We start from the raw sequence: 17,850 nt of genomic DNA on the forward strand, positions 1-17,850 counted from the left end.
GCTCAGCTGTGATTTGCAATTTCCTTTCGCCGTCCCATTAGTGAACTTTTGCGAAAATACAAGTTAGAAACTGATAATGGGACAGTTGCGCTGGTCACAGAATCGTGTTTTAATGCTTGATTCTTATTAGGTTGGCAAAAAATAGTAAGATCTGTCCAAACAGCAACTTCCTAAGCTCACTATTATTTCTTCTCTTAATTATATACATTCTTCATGAGTTAATTTATCAAAATTTAGTCATTAACCAGTCCAAGATCAGTCAAAATCTCATTAAACACGAAAACTTTCGATTGTAAGAAACACTTAGACTCATTTTACCCATTGGCGGATCCAGCAAACTGAAAACACTGTTTTTCTCCATTTAAACCTATGGAAATGTATCGATTCTTGGAGGGGCGAAGTGCCCCGATAAGAATCGATTATTTAGCATAAGTTTAAATGGAGGGAATCCGTTGTTGCCAAATTGCTGGATCCGCCCCTGATTTTACCACCATGGCACAAAGGGCGCGAATCTGAAACAAGGTTCCGTGTTTGTTTACTTTTGAATCAAGGGTTCGATATTTTATCGAATGACGTAGCCACTAAATCAGTCTATTGCCAGTTTGGATCGAAAATGTAGCCAAAAATTGACCCAAGCTCGGCGCACACCGGGCTCGGAAATCGTCAACCAGAACATGGCACCAGCTCTCCCATTTACATTACGACTCTATGCACTATGTCCTAGACACCATGAGCTGTGGCCATGCTCTTATGGAAGGAGGGCGACGATTTGCATTGGCGGATCTAGCAATTTAGCGATGCCGGATTTCCTCCATTTACACCCATGGAAATGTATCGAATCTTGGAGGGGTCAGATGATCCGAAAAGGTACACGGACTGCGTATGTCCACTTTTTTACGTCCACAGACTTTTCGTCCACAATTTTTAAGTCCACAGTTCTAAAGCCTACACTATTGTTAAGTCCATTATTTAAACGTCCACTAAGTTAAGTCCACAAATGTAAAGTCCACTAAAATCAAATTCAAGCGTCATATTTTAGTCCGTGTGTAAAATTATATTGACAATATTGAAATGAGAAAATTATGAGAGAATAAGGTGTTGTTATCGTAACTCATATTTTAAATGAAATGTTAATTTCTTCTTTTGATTCATCTTTTCAAATTGTCTTTGGTAAATACTTGGTTTCATTTCTATCCTTGAAATTTCCGATGTAAAATATGCCTTAAATGTACACTCTTTTTTTTAATGAAATTGGTTACTTCATATTAAAAACATTTACATTTTTAAAACGTGGTAAATATTTGTAAAACCTTTTCCAAGCAATGGCATCGATATGAATCTCAATGAGCCGTAGTTGTGATGAAAGAAACTATACAAAAATTAATAAAAGAGGAAAAAAAACTAAGAAGCACGCAATTTTTTGTGTTCAACTTATTTGCACATCGACCTCCTTAAGTCAAATACGTCCAATTTTGAGCGAAAAGCCCAAAACATAAAAGAATAAATTTGAATGCTTTGGAAATCATTAAATTTGACACGGAACCACTAATATATTTACAAAAAACACATTATATTTTCCAGTAGTACATATTTCTTTTTCATCAGTTTAAAAGGGAATAATCAATGCAGAGAGTGCAAACATTTCAAAATCATGAGTTGAAAAACGCTGACTCCGCGAGTTTAAATATTAGAGCCTAACACAGAGCGGAGCGGCGTGTTAGAAGCGCAGAACGCGCACTGGCGCCTACAAACCTAACGGGATACTTCACGAATTGCGCAACGCGTGAAGTATCCCGTTAGGTTTGTAGGTGCCTATACGCGTGTCACGCTGATTGCCTGCCGCGCCGCAACGCTTTAAGCAACTATTTCGCGTCAGAGGCGTTGCACAGTATCCTACAAGATTTAAGGCACACGAAACAACTAGTTAAAGAGGACTTTCAATTTTGACTGCATCTGTTACTGAAAAAAGTTTAATTTGGCATTGGAGCGTTTCCTAGGCTCCCGCTTTGGTTTTCATGTTATCATATCCGTACAGTGCACACATGAACAAATGTTTTTTATCGATTCATGAATGGAATGTTTTTAAGAATGAAGGTAGTAGTAGTATGCATTTATTTTTGAGGTGGTTCCTGTCATTTAAATGAGAAGAAAAAATGTGGACATAACATGTCTACAATTTGGACAATTTTGGACGTATTCATGGTTGGACATTAAATCATGTGGACTTAATAAAGACTGGACTTAACGTTTAGTGGATATAAATAGCGGTGGACATTTATTTAATGGACGAAAGGTAGGTGGGCATAAAGTCCTGGAAGCCCGAAAAGAATCGATTATTTAGCATTGGTTTTAATGGAGGAAATTTGGTGTTGCCAAATTGCTGGAGCCGCTTCTAACGATTTGGCCGCGCAATTTTTGCTATCGATAGGAGGTAGTCCCATGAATGAGCCCGTTCTATTTCGATTAATTCACGGGGGTCCTAGACAACACGAAGCGCCCACTGGGGTGTACTCCTTAGTATCACTCTGTTCACCGACCCAAACGAATTTCATGCCAAAGAACCTAGTGGTGGGCGCTGCAGAGAACAATTACTCAAGTCACAGAGCGACGCAGTATACTACCGTGCTAAGGAAGAACACCGTATGAGCCATCAGAGGTTGCCAAATTTCATCCGAAAAATCACGAATTTCAGGAAAATCATTCATATTTCTCCTTCAACTTTTCACAGTATTTCTTTTCTAGTTTGATCTAAAAATTCTGAAAATGGAGATGTTGCATGTGTGAGGTATTTGCGATTTGACCATTGATTATAATGTATGTAAAAGTTTACGAAAAACACGATGGTGCCACTGGTTTTCTCTGAAATCAACTCCCAAGCTCAAAAAAGCTCTCAAGTTCAGGCCAAAATGGAGGGATATCCCACCTTACCCTGAGAGTCCACCTCTACATTAAAACAAACTGTCCATGCATAGATAGGGAGCAAATAATTAGCAGGGTTGCCACTTTATTTGGGGACTCCAAAACTGAAAACACGGCAACCCTGCTGATGCATTTGCTCCCTATCTTTGCATGGAGAGTTTGTTTTGATGTAGAGGTGGACTCTAAGGATAGCGTGGGATATCCCCTCCATTTTGGCCTCACTTTGAGAGCTTTTTTTGCGCTTGGGAGTTGATTTCAGAGAAAACCAGTGGCACCATCGTGTTTCTCTCAAACTTTTACATAAGAATCAATGGGCAAATCGCAAATCCCACATGCAACATCTCCATTTCAAGGAAAAATATTCATAACTTTCTTTGTAAATCGACATTTTATCGGTGGAAATCCGGCAACGTCTGACGGCTCATACGGCGTTCTTCCTTGGCACGGCTGCAGTACGAGCTTCCCGTTGAAGCGCAAGCCTTGCCCTTGCCTCTCCACTCGACGACAGCGGGCCGCAAATCGTCACAACTACAAAGCGCTGCACATTTCCTAAACGGCCGCCGCGAAATTCCGGAATTACGCGATACGGCGCGCTTTTAATTATTGTAATGAGTTATCGACCGAACAGGCCGCCCTGGCGCGATTCGGACTTGTTTACACCATCCCCGCCGAGAACGGAGGCCCCTCCCCTTCTTTTCTTCGCCTGTGCAACACAAATGTTTATTTTGGTGATTTACCGAGCCCTAAACTCCTCAAATTTGATTTACACGGAGCCGGGTCCGGAGAGGGCCGAATCGCCGCCGTCAGCCAACGACCGCGGCGCTTACGTCCACGCTCGCCATTTGGCGGGAATCCCAGTCGGACCCCGGCAGTGGCGTGGCGTGAATAATCGATTATCGATATCTGGCCATTTGAAGCTATGGTAAAGAATCGATTACTAAGGTGTTCGCTGCGAACACCCTGATAATCGATCTTTTTTCATAGGTTTAAATGGCATAACAATCGATATATCGCAATTCACGCCACGCCACTGGACCCCGGGGCTCGGACCTCGTCTCCGCGGATTTTTTTGCACACGACTCTCCGCGCCGCCAATTGGACGTAATTCTACCAAACGGAACTAAGTGCATTATGACGTGAGCCCTGTTATGCATATATTCTAATGGGTCTCAGGGCCCATGTCTTAATGCACATAGTTCCGTTTGGCAGAAATACGTCCAATTTTCTCCAAGGGATGCACGCATACATGCATGCTCGCGGAACAACAATAATGAGAGCAGAAAAAACAAGCCACTCGTCATGAGTCGGTTGCCATAGGCGGAACCGAGAAGTGGTGGAGTCGAGGGGGGCAGGGTCCCCTCTTGCAGCGGGCTGATTGTCGCGATGGAGATGTTGCATGTGTGAGGGATTTGCGATTTGACTACTGATTCTTATGTGAAAGTTCGAGAGAAACACGATGGTGCCACTGGTTTTGTCTGAAATCAACTCCCAAGCTCAAAAAAAGCTCTCAAAGTGAGGCCAAATGCATTAACAATGATGCCGTGTTTTCATTTTTGGACGCTGGCGCTACAAACCCAACAGGGATACTTCACGCATTGCGCAATGCGTGAAGTATCCCTGTTGGGTTTGTAGGCGACAGCGTCCCCAAATTAAGTGGCAACCCTGCTCATGTATTTGCTCCCTATCTTTGCATGGAGAGTTTGTCTTGATGTAGAGGTGGACTCTCAGGGTAGCGTGGGATATCCTCTCCATTTTGGCCTCAACTTGAGAGCTTTTTTTGAGCTTGGAAGATGATTTCATAGAAAAACCAGTGGCACCATCGTGTTTCTCGCAATCTTTTACATAAGAATTAATGGCCAAATCGCAAATCCCTCACACATGCAACATCTCCGTTGATAGACAAAGAGGTCACAAGGGATATGGAGGGATCCTATCGGAGGAAACGGGTGATTGCAATGGATATAGGAGGTAGGTAATAGGTTAACTAGCGGCAACCCACGATAGACCCTAGTTAGTTCATCATCCCCCCCCTTTGTCTATCAGAACCACCCATTTCAACCAATAGCATCGCTCCATACTCCCTATGTCTTCTGTGTCTGTAGCATTGTTTATCGATTTCGACAATCAGCCCGCTGGCCTGAATTAGAAAGAAGAAAGAGAGGAAAATGCCGGCAGGACACAACCCTCTCAAGATTGAAACAGTTGTCCTATCAGTATGAAACATTGTAATTCTGGCTTGGAGGACAAGGTGCATAAGTGCGGTTTTCGCCATTTCGAAAAATAAGTGTTTGAAATTTCGAAAAATAAGTGTTTGAAATTTCGAAATTACATGGATCCTTATGGTGGAAAGGAAGTTCAAGCTGACTTTTGAATGCTCAAAAATTGGAATTTGGGAGCAAATTTTTCCACAGAATATGCATTAAGACTAGTTTTAATTGAAATTATTAATATCTCGATTTTTTCAAAAACTGCACTTATGCGCCTCGTCCTAAAAGCCCCCTTTAGTGTTGAGGTATTGCCACTATCCCATAAACAGGTTAGTTGAACGTAAACGTGTCTGTCTCCACGAAATGGTGGGTTTACCATTTGGACTGCATTTTGCAATTTGGACCTATAAATTCTGGCCCGGGTTAAAAACAACGTATGCGCCATTAGTTTTCCTGTGCACATAAGTGGTTTTTCAGATGAGTCAGAATTTATAGTTCCAAATTGCAATATGCAGTCCATTTATACCCTCAAACACGCTGAATATCTGGTTGGAAACACACATCGGAACAATATGCGTAATGGTGTAATGTGTGAAGTATCTCTTCGATGTCGAAGGCGCTGGAAATGCTGCGCTGCGCTACTTGCCGGCGCGCTGTTAGTTGCCCACGATAACTTAGATTGTGACGTTGTTTCTCGCAGTATAATCGTGTTGTCAACTATTCGTGGAGCTCATATTGAAAATAAATATGTTTTGAACAGAACCTTCTTACGGAACTGGAGTCAACTGAACTGGGTAAAATATTTGCCATTAGTGGGTGAAACTTTAATAATGGCCACACGGTAGTAACTGTCAGAAGTAATTGGAAACGAATAACAGAAAGCTCATTATTTCCGCTGAATATGTATGAAATACATTTATTTACCTCTGAATTATCTGTTCAACAGTAAAGGAAGTGGAAACAATAATTTGTCCGTCAGGTGAGTACGCAGCCAAAGTGCTTAAAATGGAAACATCTTACATTTATATTCCTTCTTAGTCACAAAGTGCCTACCAAAGTTGTTATTCTTAATGGAAAAATGTATTTTCATTTATTTTTCAGCATCTAAAGGTCCTGGCGATGGCAGGAAAAGCTTCAACCAAAAATTATAATCGAATAAAGCAGTTTTATGTAAGTTAATTCTTGCACGTTTTTAGCACTTTGGCTGCATACCCACCTAACAAATGAATTGAGTGCTACTACCGACTTGTTAAAAATTAATCATAACTTGTCGAAGAGCCTGACTTTAACGGAGAAACCAGGCCGTTTACATAGTAATTCTCAGTTTTGAAGTATCCACTATATGAGTTTATATTTAAAGGCCAACGTGAACCTCCCTTACTTACAATGTAACTGCGTCAACCCTTCACTGGAAAAAAAACCACATTGGATCTAGAGTCCAGACTCTTGAAAACATTGACAAGAAAAAATACTCTTAATTCAATCAGTTTTAAGCTTAAATCGAAAGGAAATCCGCTCAAATTAAGAGGCCTCGTTCTTGATTTAAGCAAAAATCCGATTGAATCAAGAGTATTTTCTCTTGTCGACGTTTTTAAGAGTCTGGACTCTAGATCCAATGTGTTTTTTTTTCCAGTGCTCCTGATGAAGGCGCCACCTAAGGAACGTCTATGAATACGACCCCGCGGACTGTACAGCCCGGGACCTGAAATAGTTTCGTTTCACCTGAATCGGAATATCCAGTCGCGGTAAGTGGGTGCTGTCTGCGGACTTGAATAAATCCCCGACGCGCCGGAGGCTGCCGGATTTCAATATAAAACAACCCGTTTTCTATCGATCATCACGGAAAAATCCTGAAAATCTCACACAATTCGTCAACCCTGTCGCTGACAGACGGGCCATAAATCCACACTCGGTTCGGCTTCAAAGCAAGCGGGCTTTGCATTGCGGAGTCGTCGACACGGCTGCCTAATTTCCGGGGGAAAACATCAGGTTTCCTCGATCCACGGCGGCTCCAGCCGCAGAACTGGCAACGTCGCGCGAACTGCGTTTTGGCACACAATTTTTTCGGGAAAAATGATTTATCACCGCTCTCGCATCATATGTTCGATGTTGTGGCCGCGCACAATCTGTTGTTCGGAGAGTGTTCGAATTTAAAATATAGTTGTAGAAGTTGTTTTATAAATAAAAAAAACTTTATCCGCGGCGAAAAGCTCTGAATTCGCGCGCGTGAAAATATAGGCGAGGTGGCTTTCGCTCCTGCTGTACCTCGATCGGTGTCTATTGACACAGTTTTATTGATTTTCGCGCTGTTTTCGCCGTTTTCCGGGTTTAAATTATGAAAGCATCACCGGAGACAGGGGATTTCCGCAGCCTTCGTCATTGCTTACGTTGTTTACTCAAGGTCATACTTACGATAAACGCGCGAAAAATTGCCGGCCTAAAAATTTAATTACCGTACTACATTGACTTCGATGCTACTCGAAAATTTTGCGAAAATTTCTACTGTCAATTAGATGGATTTATTGGAATCGTAGTCTGACCAATTATTCGGAAAAACACGCATTTGGATGATCTTGTTGATTTTTTTTTGTAACACAAGTAATAAGAACTTTGTGATGGAATCATTAGAAAGTGTCAGCGATTTAGACCTTGAAAATAAGGTTACTCGTTTTTTCGTCTATTTTTCCTCGTCTTTTTCTGACTTTGCAATAAATATCTGGAGCTTCTGCGATACAAAGAAAGATAATTTTAAATTAAGTTGATCTGTTAATGAAGAAAAATCATGAATGACATCATTTGAACAAAAGCTTTTACAATAATGCACTTTGAATGTATGTTAAGCATGCATTGATCTTATTAAGCCAGACCCTAGTTTTCTCCGATACAGACAATTACGAAGAAAAAATTAAATGAAAATCTATATATTTAATATCCTAAGGCCTTTTTGGCCTCATACAGTTTGTGCTAATTCGATCTCGGAAACTACTGGACCGATTTTGCTCGGATTTGTTTTAAATGAAAGCTCTTAGGCTGTAGACGTGCCAACATTCCTTGGTTTTTCAATTTGCGCGACCGACGTTGCAAAATTTACCTCGATTTGATAACGACATGCTTGCGTTTTGACGTTGGACAGTTTGTGCTAATTCGATCTCGGAAACTACTGGACCGATTTTGCTCGGATTTGTTTTAAATGAAAGCTCTTAGGCTATAGACGTGCAACATTCCTTGGTTTTTCAATTTGCGCGACCGACGTTGCAAAATTTACCTCGGTTTGATAACGACATATTAGCGTTTTTGCCGCTGGACAGTTTGTGCTAATTCGATCTCGGAAACTACTGGACCGATTTTCCTCGGATTTGTTTTAAATGAAAGCTCATAGGGTCTAGATGTGCCAAGACCCCTTCGTTTTTCGATTTGCGCGACCGAAGTTGCAAAATTTACCTCGATTTGATAACGACATATTTGCGTTTTTGACGCGGACGAGTCATATGGTTGGGGGACCTCCACCCTCTGATTTTCCGTTTCCCTCTCCACGTAAACCCATCCCTACCTGCTCACAACACGTGTCACCCTTCTACCCTAGCGTGGGTCCTACGGCAGTTTCACTCATGTTGGGGGTCGGCTCATGTCTTCTTCCAAGAGAATTGGTGATTTATCTTCACCCTTTCGCACCGTTACATTTTCAAAAAGTGTTCTGATTTTCTTTTCCAGAGTGTTATTATTTTTCAAGTTGTTTCTTTTCTAAAAGTAGGTAATTTTCGTTTCCTATTCTTTGTTTTTTGAATTTATCATTTTGCCTCCAGGAAGTCCTCTAAGCACTGGTAGTAGCAAAATTTGGCTCGCGAAGCGAGCCAACAGTTACTCGCGGAGCGAGTAACTGGGGGTCCAGGGGCTTGCCCCCGGCTAGCGGCGCAAGCGAGCGTAGCGAGCTGAAGCAGCTAGTAATAATAATTTGTCAATATTTTTTTAAGACAGGTCTCTTTCAGGTGTATGAAAAAAAAGTTAAATAAAAGAATAGAAAAAGCTGAAAGCGTTTCGCGTTTATTGATTTCCTTTTTTTGTACGTTGGAATGAAAGCGCAAGAAAATATATGCTATTTTTTTTTTCATTTAAAAAAATAAATTTTTTTGACACATGTCTGCAGTATAGGATTCACACGATTTCTTGGATCCATTTATTGTCGCTTTACCTGCACATGTAAACTTAATTTAACATTGTTATGGGACTCACACTGCACAGTGTCTGGTGCTTATTGCATTATTTAAAAAAAAAAAAAAAAAAAAAAAAAAAAAAAAAAAAAAAAAAACTGAGTGACAAGCTCAAAAATTGAGTTATTTTCTCTTTTTCTGCACTTTCTTCATTGGTAGACAATTCTTTATCGATCACTTAATTATGGATGGACCGAAAATAAGCAGATAGAAAGCTTTAGGCAGAGAAAGTAAACATTTCAGAAACTTGCTCCTCGCATATAGATACTGTATTTGAAACAAATAAAAAATAAATAAATAAACAATATATCACTACCTCGTCAGTGGAGACATGATCTAGCGCTAGTGTCTGTTTTGGCGGATTTAATTTCATTAAACAAGAGTGACCTGTCCTAGCGGCTCCTTTACACCCTACGGAAAAAAGATAAAAGCGTAAATAAGAAATCAAATAAGCTGAATCAAGCGTCTAGAATTGCCTTGCGGCCTAACTTCCTTGTTTGATTACGTGATGAGAGATTTGATTTATATTTCTAATCTTGGCAAGCGACTTGTCTAGTAGGGAAATGTATAAATCGTCGCTAAACGACGAATTAAGCGACACTATTTCATGAGAAAGTCAGGTAGGGCGAGAAATGAACCGTTCAAAATGAAATTTTTAGACTAAAACTATTTCAGAAGACTAACAGAACGCGGAAGCGTTAGGGATAAAATGGACGCTTCAGTTAGTGGCGCGGATTAAGGGTTCACCCTTCGCATAGCCTTATTTTTATGAATTATTGTGCAAATTATTAAAGTGGCATCTCCTAAGCATCCACGCACAGAGATGGAAAGTGAAATTTTACGTTTTTGAAATTTCATAAGCCTCGAATAAATTTCACAACAGTTGAAATGTATTATTTTTTTTTGAATTATTGATTGAACCTTTGAACGTCTGAAAGCGTTTCAGATGGTCTTTCTGTTGATGCTGCGGTGTTATGCTACTCTACTGAAGGTGCCAGACACAAAGAGGGGGCAAAAAGGGGAGTTTAGAGAGAAAAACCCCAACCTAACCTCTAAACTAAAAGAAGACATATGCAACGCGCGAATGTTTTAGGCTTCTGGTAAAAAAATTTAGAATCACTGTTTCTAGGCGTTTCTAAGCCTCCTGAATGTATCCCCAGAAGTTTCAATATATTTCATGAAATTTTCCATCTCTGTTCACGCAGGATATATTTCAGGATTTTTATTTCCGGAAAAATATGGAAATTATTCTTACGCCGTGAGACTCACGGATTTTCAACAATCTCAGCGTTAACAGTGTGTCCAGCAAATTGGCAACATTGTTTTCCTCCATTTAAACCTATGGAAATGTATGTCGGTGCTCCGACGAGAATCGATTATTTAATATAGCTTTAAATGTAGGAAATCCGGTGTTACCAAATTACTGGATCTGCTTCTGTGTCATCATTGCCACTTGTTGAATTATTTAGGTATCGGAAGTACTTTCCCACCAGTCAACACGGGAAAAATGGAACTGCTTATTTAACAATTTTGTAGTTAAAAAAAGTTTCCAACATGTTTCAATGTAGATTTTACAATAAAAAAATGCTAACCTAACCACCTCCGTGGTTGAATTGGCTTCCTACTATTGTGAAATGTATACATTTGGACGTATTTCTGTCAAACGGAGCTATGTGCATTGAGACATGAGCCCTGAGACTCATAAGACTATATGCATAACAGGACTCACGTCATAATGCACATAATTCCGTTCGGCAGAAATTCATCCATTTGAAACATGTCGAACATATTTTTTCACAATTTAATTGTTAAATTAGCAATTCATTTTTTTCCGTGAATGACGGGTTAAGGCTTGCATGACTGCTCATTGATCCAAATTCCATAGATGGGACTCCATAAGCATTGTGAAAATTGCAGAACACGTAGCTCGATCGCAAAGTTTCAAAATCTTCTCTAGAGCTAATTTTTTCCAAAAAAAAGAAAGGAGAAAACCCATGGATATCATTCTTCGAAATCTTTACAAAACATTCTGAGGAGAACGAAGAGAAATCAGTAAAAATTCCAAGACACAAGATCCATTGGCCTCTCTTTGGTAAAAATTAAACTGTGACAAGAAATCTTCAACCTTGCAATACGTGTTTTGTGACTTCTAGCATTGATATATGTCGGTAAATTTAATGATTCTATAATTCGAATGTATTCAGAAAAATGAGACAAGAGCCGTTAAATTGGATATTTTATTTCAAACCGTCACCCCCCCCCCCCTCAAACAATAGTATTGATGGCTCCCATGATAATTTTAATGTTGTTTCGTCTCTGGAGGTAGCTTAAATTACTTAAGCAGACGTTTTTCGTCAACACTCACTTAAAGTAAACTGACTCCCAGTCTAGCCCAGTTCCGTGCCCTGCTACAGTGATGCCGGAGTTACGGTCACGAGATATTGCTATTCTTGTCGTAATGGGTCAATAGGTCAGTTGCGTTAGTCACAGGATCGTATTTTGATGGTTTAAGCATGTAGATTAGAAGAAAACAGAGAGATCCATTCAAACGCAAAGTGTCTACGTCCAATATAAAAAGAGATATCGCCCATCGAAAAACACGGCGTATTACGTCATCTACCGCGGTTGTTCGTACCATGGTTTTTTCACCTTGGTTTCGCCTATCAAGGAATATGAACATTTACACTGGTTGTTCGACGTGAACACAGAAAAGACCAAGGTGGAAGAAACCATGGCATGCACTCCTGTTGTAGATGATGTCATGCGCTGTGTTTTTCGATGAGCGATATCTCCGCTAATATTGGTTGTAGAATTTGACGTACCTATGTAGAGAACATATTGATTTTTGCTACTCTATCAGTCAAACCTTCATCTGTCACGTAGTATGCAACTGATCCACTGAGCTTGTCAAATATTTGTACTTTGATTATTCCAGATTATAGATCAGCAAAAAATGATGAGATCTGTCCAAACACCAAATTTCCACCTTCGATATAAATGGAGGTATTGCCCTTCACGGAACATAGGAAAAAGCCGTATGACGTCATCCCTGGTGCATTACATGGTTTCCCATACTTTGGTTTCACTCACATTTTAAGCAAAGGAACAAGTGCAAATGTGTGTGCCAATAATTGATAAATTCAAGGTAGAAGATACTATGACATGTAGACTACCACAGTGGATGACGTCATTCATATACGGTGTTTTCGAGGGGTGATATAGCTCAAGGCAATTGGATAGCACATCTGAATGCGGTTCTGTGATCTGCGAAACTGAACCATTGTTGTACTTTTAAAATTAAATGTCTCCCAACGAAACTCGGTGAAAAAATTGCGTAGATATATTCTGGTTCGATAAGTGAAAAACATTTTCAGTTTCATTTCGTCTTTATCATTCCATTATCTTCCAGGAGGAACCCAATCAAATACCTTCATGGGCAACCTAAGTACCATCTGCCATTCTCCGCACGTGTCCATACCAAACCAGCTGCCTGGTTTTGATATATTGTTATTTAATAATAATTGAGAAACATTTTGCGTGGATTGGCATCACTGCTCGGTCATCCTAGTTCACAATAGACACGATACGGCCCATTCGGCTGCCAGCCAAGTTTCCCATGAGTTACTGTGTTATTAATTTTTAACTCATTCGCCTAATTATCATTACTCTGTTATACTTTTTTGTTCTATTTCATGGTTCACGATGTTGACAAGAAACCAGGAAGTGGAAACTTCATGCAATACCTAAAAATATGAAGGGAATGGATTTTATTTAGTACCCTACTTGCAGATTATGGGATTAGTTAAAGAATATGACTTTAAAGGGGTTGATCCTGATCTCGCCCGACCTGAGATAACCGAGAAAAAAGCCTGGTACGGGTCGTGTGGGTCACCCTGTATGAGTTCACAAAACCTTTGGGTGCTCAGCACCTTACATGGCTCAACCTTGATTCATGATGGACGATGCATAAAATTTAAAATTCAGCAACTCGCGATATTTTGAGAAATTTTACTGTCGCAATTGCAAGGACTGGAGCACTGACAGTCGTTGAAATGACAGTCGTAAAGCTAGCCGGGCGACTTAAGAGGGAATGTCTGTTATAAATTCGCTAACAAGCAGCGAAGAGAGTTAGAACGAGGCATTAATGATGTTTCAAAGAATAACATCGAGGATAGCTGACGATCTCGCGTAGAATTCGCAAAAGTTCGAGAATGTCGATACAAGCGCTTCGTAAATTTGAACCTTTCCGATCGAGGTTTACTTGGATTGCGTTTTGCAAAAAGGAATTACGAGCAATTCAATGTTGCTAGGATTATACAACTTACATTATTTGCAATTCATTTACTGAAATCATGTGAAAAAAAATTGTACAAAGACAATTTTCGTCTTAAATTCACAGTTTATTGGGAGTAAGGATGATCTTGATTTGATGATCAATTTATGTTTGCAAGGTAGAAAAGCTGCACAATTTTAGCAACTTTGGAGTGCTCTTGGCTCCTTTTTGCAAAATGCAATCCACTTGTATAAGAGTGGAACAAAATTATTAATCTGGTGTGGGGAGGGAAAAGGGTCGCGGGTGCCCATTTGGGCATGAACCGTTTCTCGTGCCTTTAACTTAAAAATATGATAAAAACGCCGTTGGTATAAGTATTCGGACGTTGCCAAATTTCTTCTTAAAAAGTATTAAATTTCGAAAAAAGTTATGAATATTTTTTCTTGAAAGTTTCAAATCAAATTACGAACAAAATCCTCTGAAAAATCGAAGGAGAAATATTCACAAATTTGCCTGAAAATTCGTGATTTTTCGAAAAATTTGACAACGCCCGATGGCTCATGCGACATTCTTGCTTAGTATGACAGAACAAGCGGGTAGCGTTCAGCTTAATGACTACTCTTCAAAAATTCTATCTTAACAAGGACGGAGAGCCGTATACTGAACTATAACCTTTTTCACTTTTCCATTTTCAAACAGGACTTGATGTACCCTTCCGAATATAATTCTTGTATAAATTTATGGTTCCGGTAAAACCAATCTAAGAAATTCAATGAAAGATACCACAAACATGATAAATCCCATTAACTATAACTACATCAAGGTAATGAGTTAAACTAGGATTTTATCTATTTCTAGAGGTCTACAAGGCCCAGCTATAAAATTTTGGATGAAGCTAGTCTAATTTCTGATAGTGCATACGATAAGCAATGCAATCATGCCTCATCCATCGCATGCTTTTTCATAAGCGTGCGAGGGGAAAATCGCCGTATTAGCATTCGAGCGGTGCCAATTGTAATTAAAATATGTACGAACTTTTCATGGAACTTTAAAAATAGTTTATAAAATTTATAGAGAATTTTTGGCGCAATTTTATCTCGCAATTCCCAAGACGTCAAGAAATGTTTCCTTAGATTTCCGCAGAAATGAATGTTTAATCGGAGGAAATTTGGCAACGGTTGATTGTTCATACGGTATTCTTCCATACCATGGTGGAGTCGTAGATATAACATGAGGAATACTACCAGGAATTAAAGTATCTTCTCTCAGAAGCCTACCTAGTTCCGTCCACCATACTTGTTTTCGTGAGTTAAGGCGCCTTTGTGCTTATTTCAAATGACCTTACGCGAAACCAGAATCGGACAGAATGGGCAATAAATTTTTAAAATCTTAGGTAGCTCCAATTTCATGATCATTGAAATGAAAGCGATCCTCACATAGGGAATAGTTGGTGTATGGTAGCAAAATTATGAAGATAGGTGATTTGACAACCTTGCACACAAAATGAATTTTGTGGACTATGTTGGTGTAGGGATCATATTGATGGGACTTTTTCGATTGCGCATGTTTTAAAAAAATGACGGTCAAATTTTTCAAAAATATATGTAACCTCAGTATTTTTTAATGATTGTCTGGTGAACTTACCATTTCATAATGGCCTGGCTTGAATCTGTCGCCAGTCTTGAGGTAAAATCCTTGTAAGGTAAGCCAGCGCACAAAAATGTTGAATACAATTGACCAAATAGTACCTGATATTGAATAAGTGTCACTTCAATGTATATACGAACGGAAGCTTAATTCTTCCGGATCAAATGAGACGCACTTATGAGAAAATTACACACAATTCCCAACCGCGTTTTTACAGTTTACGAGAATTAAGTTTAGATTATCACTGAACACATATTATTTACGGCAATTATTTTATATCAATCGCAACAACTTAATGGAGATTCGAAATTTATTGAACAAAAATCACGTTTATAGAATTGTTCCTCGTTTCTTTCCAAGAGCAGACACTTTTTCAAGTCGAAAAATATACAATTTTCAATCCGAAGCGTAGTGTCAATTGTCCTCGTTTCTTTTAATCTACGAAGCACTTGAGGACAACTTAAATGCAGCTTCCGGCATACAAAAAAATTGGCTGTGAGGATATTCCAAACTCTTTACGAAAAATTCAACACAGAACTTGTAATTTTTTAAAAGCGATAAGGAAACTACTTCAGAAATGTTTCAAGTCAGGAAGTATATAGTACCCGAAGATTCTTCCAAAAAAATCTGATAGAAATTATGAAATTGCCTATCAACTACCAGTACATAAACTGTCTTTTGGAAAATGAATTTTCCACAATTTTTTTGAAAAACGCAGCACAAACTTCGAAATTTTCCGTAACGACAGAAAGCTGCAGCGACAGCGTGTAGGTAAATTTACGTTAAAATCCACCGCGATTTTTCCGGAAACTAATCTCAATTTTCCCCGATCCGATTTTCGAGTTTCAATTATGTAAAAGCTTAAATGACAAGCGAACAGACGCGAGCAGAACTACAACTTCTAAAAGCGAAACAACTTTTGTTTTAAAAAAATTGACCAAAAAACGGCGGATCCCGACTCTTGCGAGCGCACAGCCGGACCCTGGGAGCGCGAAAAATTTGACGGGGAAACCGGCGCGAAAATTTCGGAGCCTGGATACGCGCACAGCGCTCGGCGAGCGACGAAAATTTGTTGCAGGCCGGCTCGAGCTCCGCGTTGCTTGGTCGAACAACGGAGCACACACAATATTTCAACCACTTGCCAACACGTGAGCCCCCGCCCCCCGCCCGCCCGGGGTTCCGTGTTATCCAAGTCCCGTCCCGGCGGGTCGGCCCCGACAAATTGGCACTAATGACCGGGCTGACGTCACCGGGTCCAGCCAGTCACCGCTCTTTGGTCTGCCTAGATCAACGAGGACAGGACGATGTCGTTAGACCTAGAGAAGGTTTTTCAATCTCGATCGGGGGCCAGGCATTGTGCCGCCTTTGGAACAGAACCAGAGACGGTGGCAGTCGCTAGAGTTTTTTTACGGCGAGGGCAACGGCCAAATTCGCCCGAAATTTGAGGGGTTTGGAGGACAAGGCGTATAAGTGCAGTTTTTGAAAAATTGAGGTATTAATGTCCCCGCCAAATCGTGAATTGAAGGAATAAAGCAGGAAATGAGGAGATGAGATCTACCGGAGGAGCTCTGGCAAGATTGCTGTCAGTGGCGGTTGGGTGTCGCAGAGCGCACAGAAGCACTCTAAAGAGCGACTTATTAGTAGTAGTACGTATTAATGTTTTCAAGTTAAACTAGTCTCTCTGTGGAAAATTCGCTCCCAAATTCCAATTTTTATGCATCAAAAAATCAGTTTGAATTTTCTTTCCACCATGAGGATCCATGTAATTTTGGAAGTTCAAACACGTATTTTTCGAAATAGCAAAAATTGCACTTGTGCGCCTTGTTCACCGAGCCCCTTAATTGTAGTTTTGATAGCTCCACCTTCAAAGTCAGTGCGAGCGGGAAAGTTCAAAAATGTCTCGAATACGTTTGGAAAAATATTCAAATGATAAATAATTTTAGGGATGAAAGTCTCAAAAATCTACTGAATAGTTGCTAGTTAGCGGAATGGTTGCTTGTCTGCTAGTTCTTTTGAGTTCAATAATTGTTTTCATTATTCTTCCAAAAACACGTAAAAATAATAATATTTAAGACATAATATTAGTTACTTTTTCTACCCTTCTGAACAAAAAAAAAACAAAAATGCGGATACGCCTCCTCATCAGCGAGCTGCTCACTTTTTCATAAAACTTCACCAATGGGATTATACCGTCAACAAATCCTCTCTGAAAGTTGGCGGTGCCTGTACTATGTAATGTCCTTTTGGCTCCAAATCAAACCGAAAATTTGTATTTTCGGTAGGCCTCTATCTGTTAATTTGTTTCTTCGTTAATCTAGAGCACAGATCAACTCAAATATTGGACAATCGAACGTGATGAAAAATTAGTGGGCGTGATTTGAATTAATTGGTGTCTAAGCCGACGAGGGGTGTGACGATATCAGGAAAGAAAAATGTGAAAATTCTGTCATTGCCTCATCATCCAGCTGGAGGTCATTCTTTGTTGCTTACGGTCAACTTATCAACTTAGTCTTTGATTGAGCTATTTTGAATCCCTATAGAATTAGAAATTTCAACAGTTTTTTCCATGCAGTAGAAAGAGATATTCACTCACGAC

General features: G+C 39.8%; 2 protein-coding genes across 6 annotated transcripts in view; both read right to left on the reverse strand.

Moving 5' to 3' along the window:
- The window catches only part of LOC109030298 (tau-tubulin kinase asator), a 68,167-nt gene extending 52,893 nt beyond the window's left edge, over positions 1 to 15,274 (reverse strand). For 2 of the 3 annotated variants that reach the window (XM_019041225.2, XM_072303224.1), the window contains exon 1: positions 9,651 to 9,682. In XM_019041225.2, coding sequence (XP_018896770.2) covers positions 9,651 to 9,667 — 17 coding nt within the window. In that variant the 5' untranslated portion in view covers positions 9,668 to 9,682. Of the gene's footprint in view, positions 1 to 9,650; positions 9,683 to 15,251 lie in introns of those variants that run through there. The other variant, XM_019041203.2, reaches the window with a different exon arrangement.
- The window catches only part of LOC109030472 (matrix metalloproteinase-2), a 364,259-nt gene that overhangs the window by 118,414 nt on the left and 227,995 nt on the right, over positions 1 to 17,850 (reverse strand). The window lies entirely within an intron of this gene.

Source organism: Bemisia tabaci, chromosome 8, assembly GCF_918797505.1.
Source record: "Bemisia tabaci chromosome 8, PGI_BMITA_v3".
Classification (NCBI taxonomy): domain Eukaryota; kingdom Metazoa; phylum Arthropoda; class Insecta; order Hemiptera; family Aleyrodidae; genus Bemisia; species Bemisia tabaci.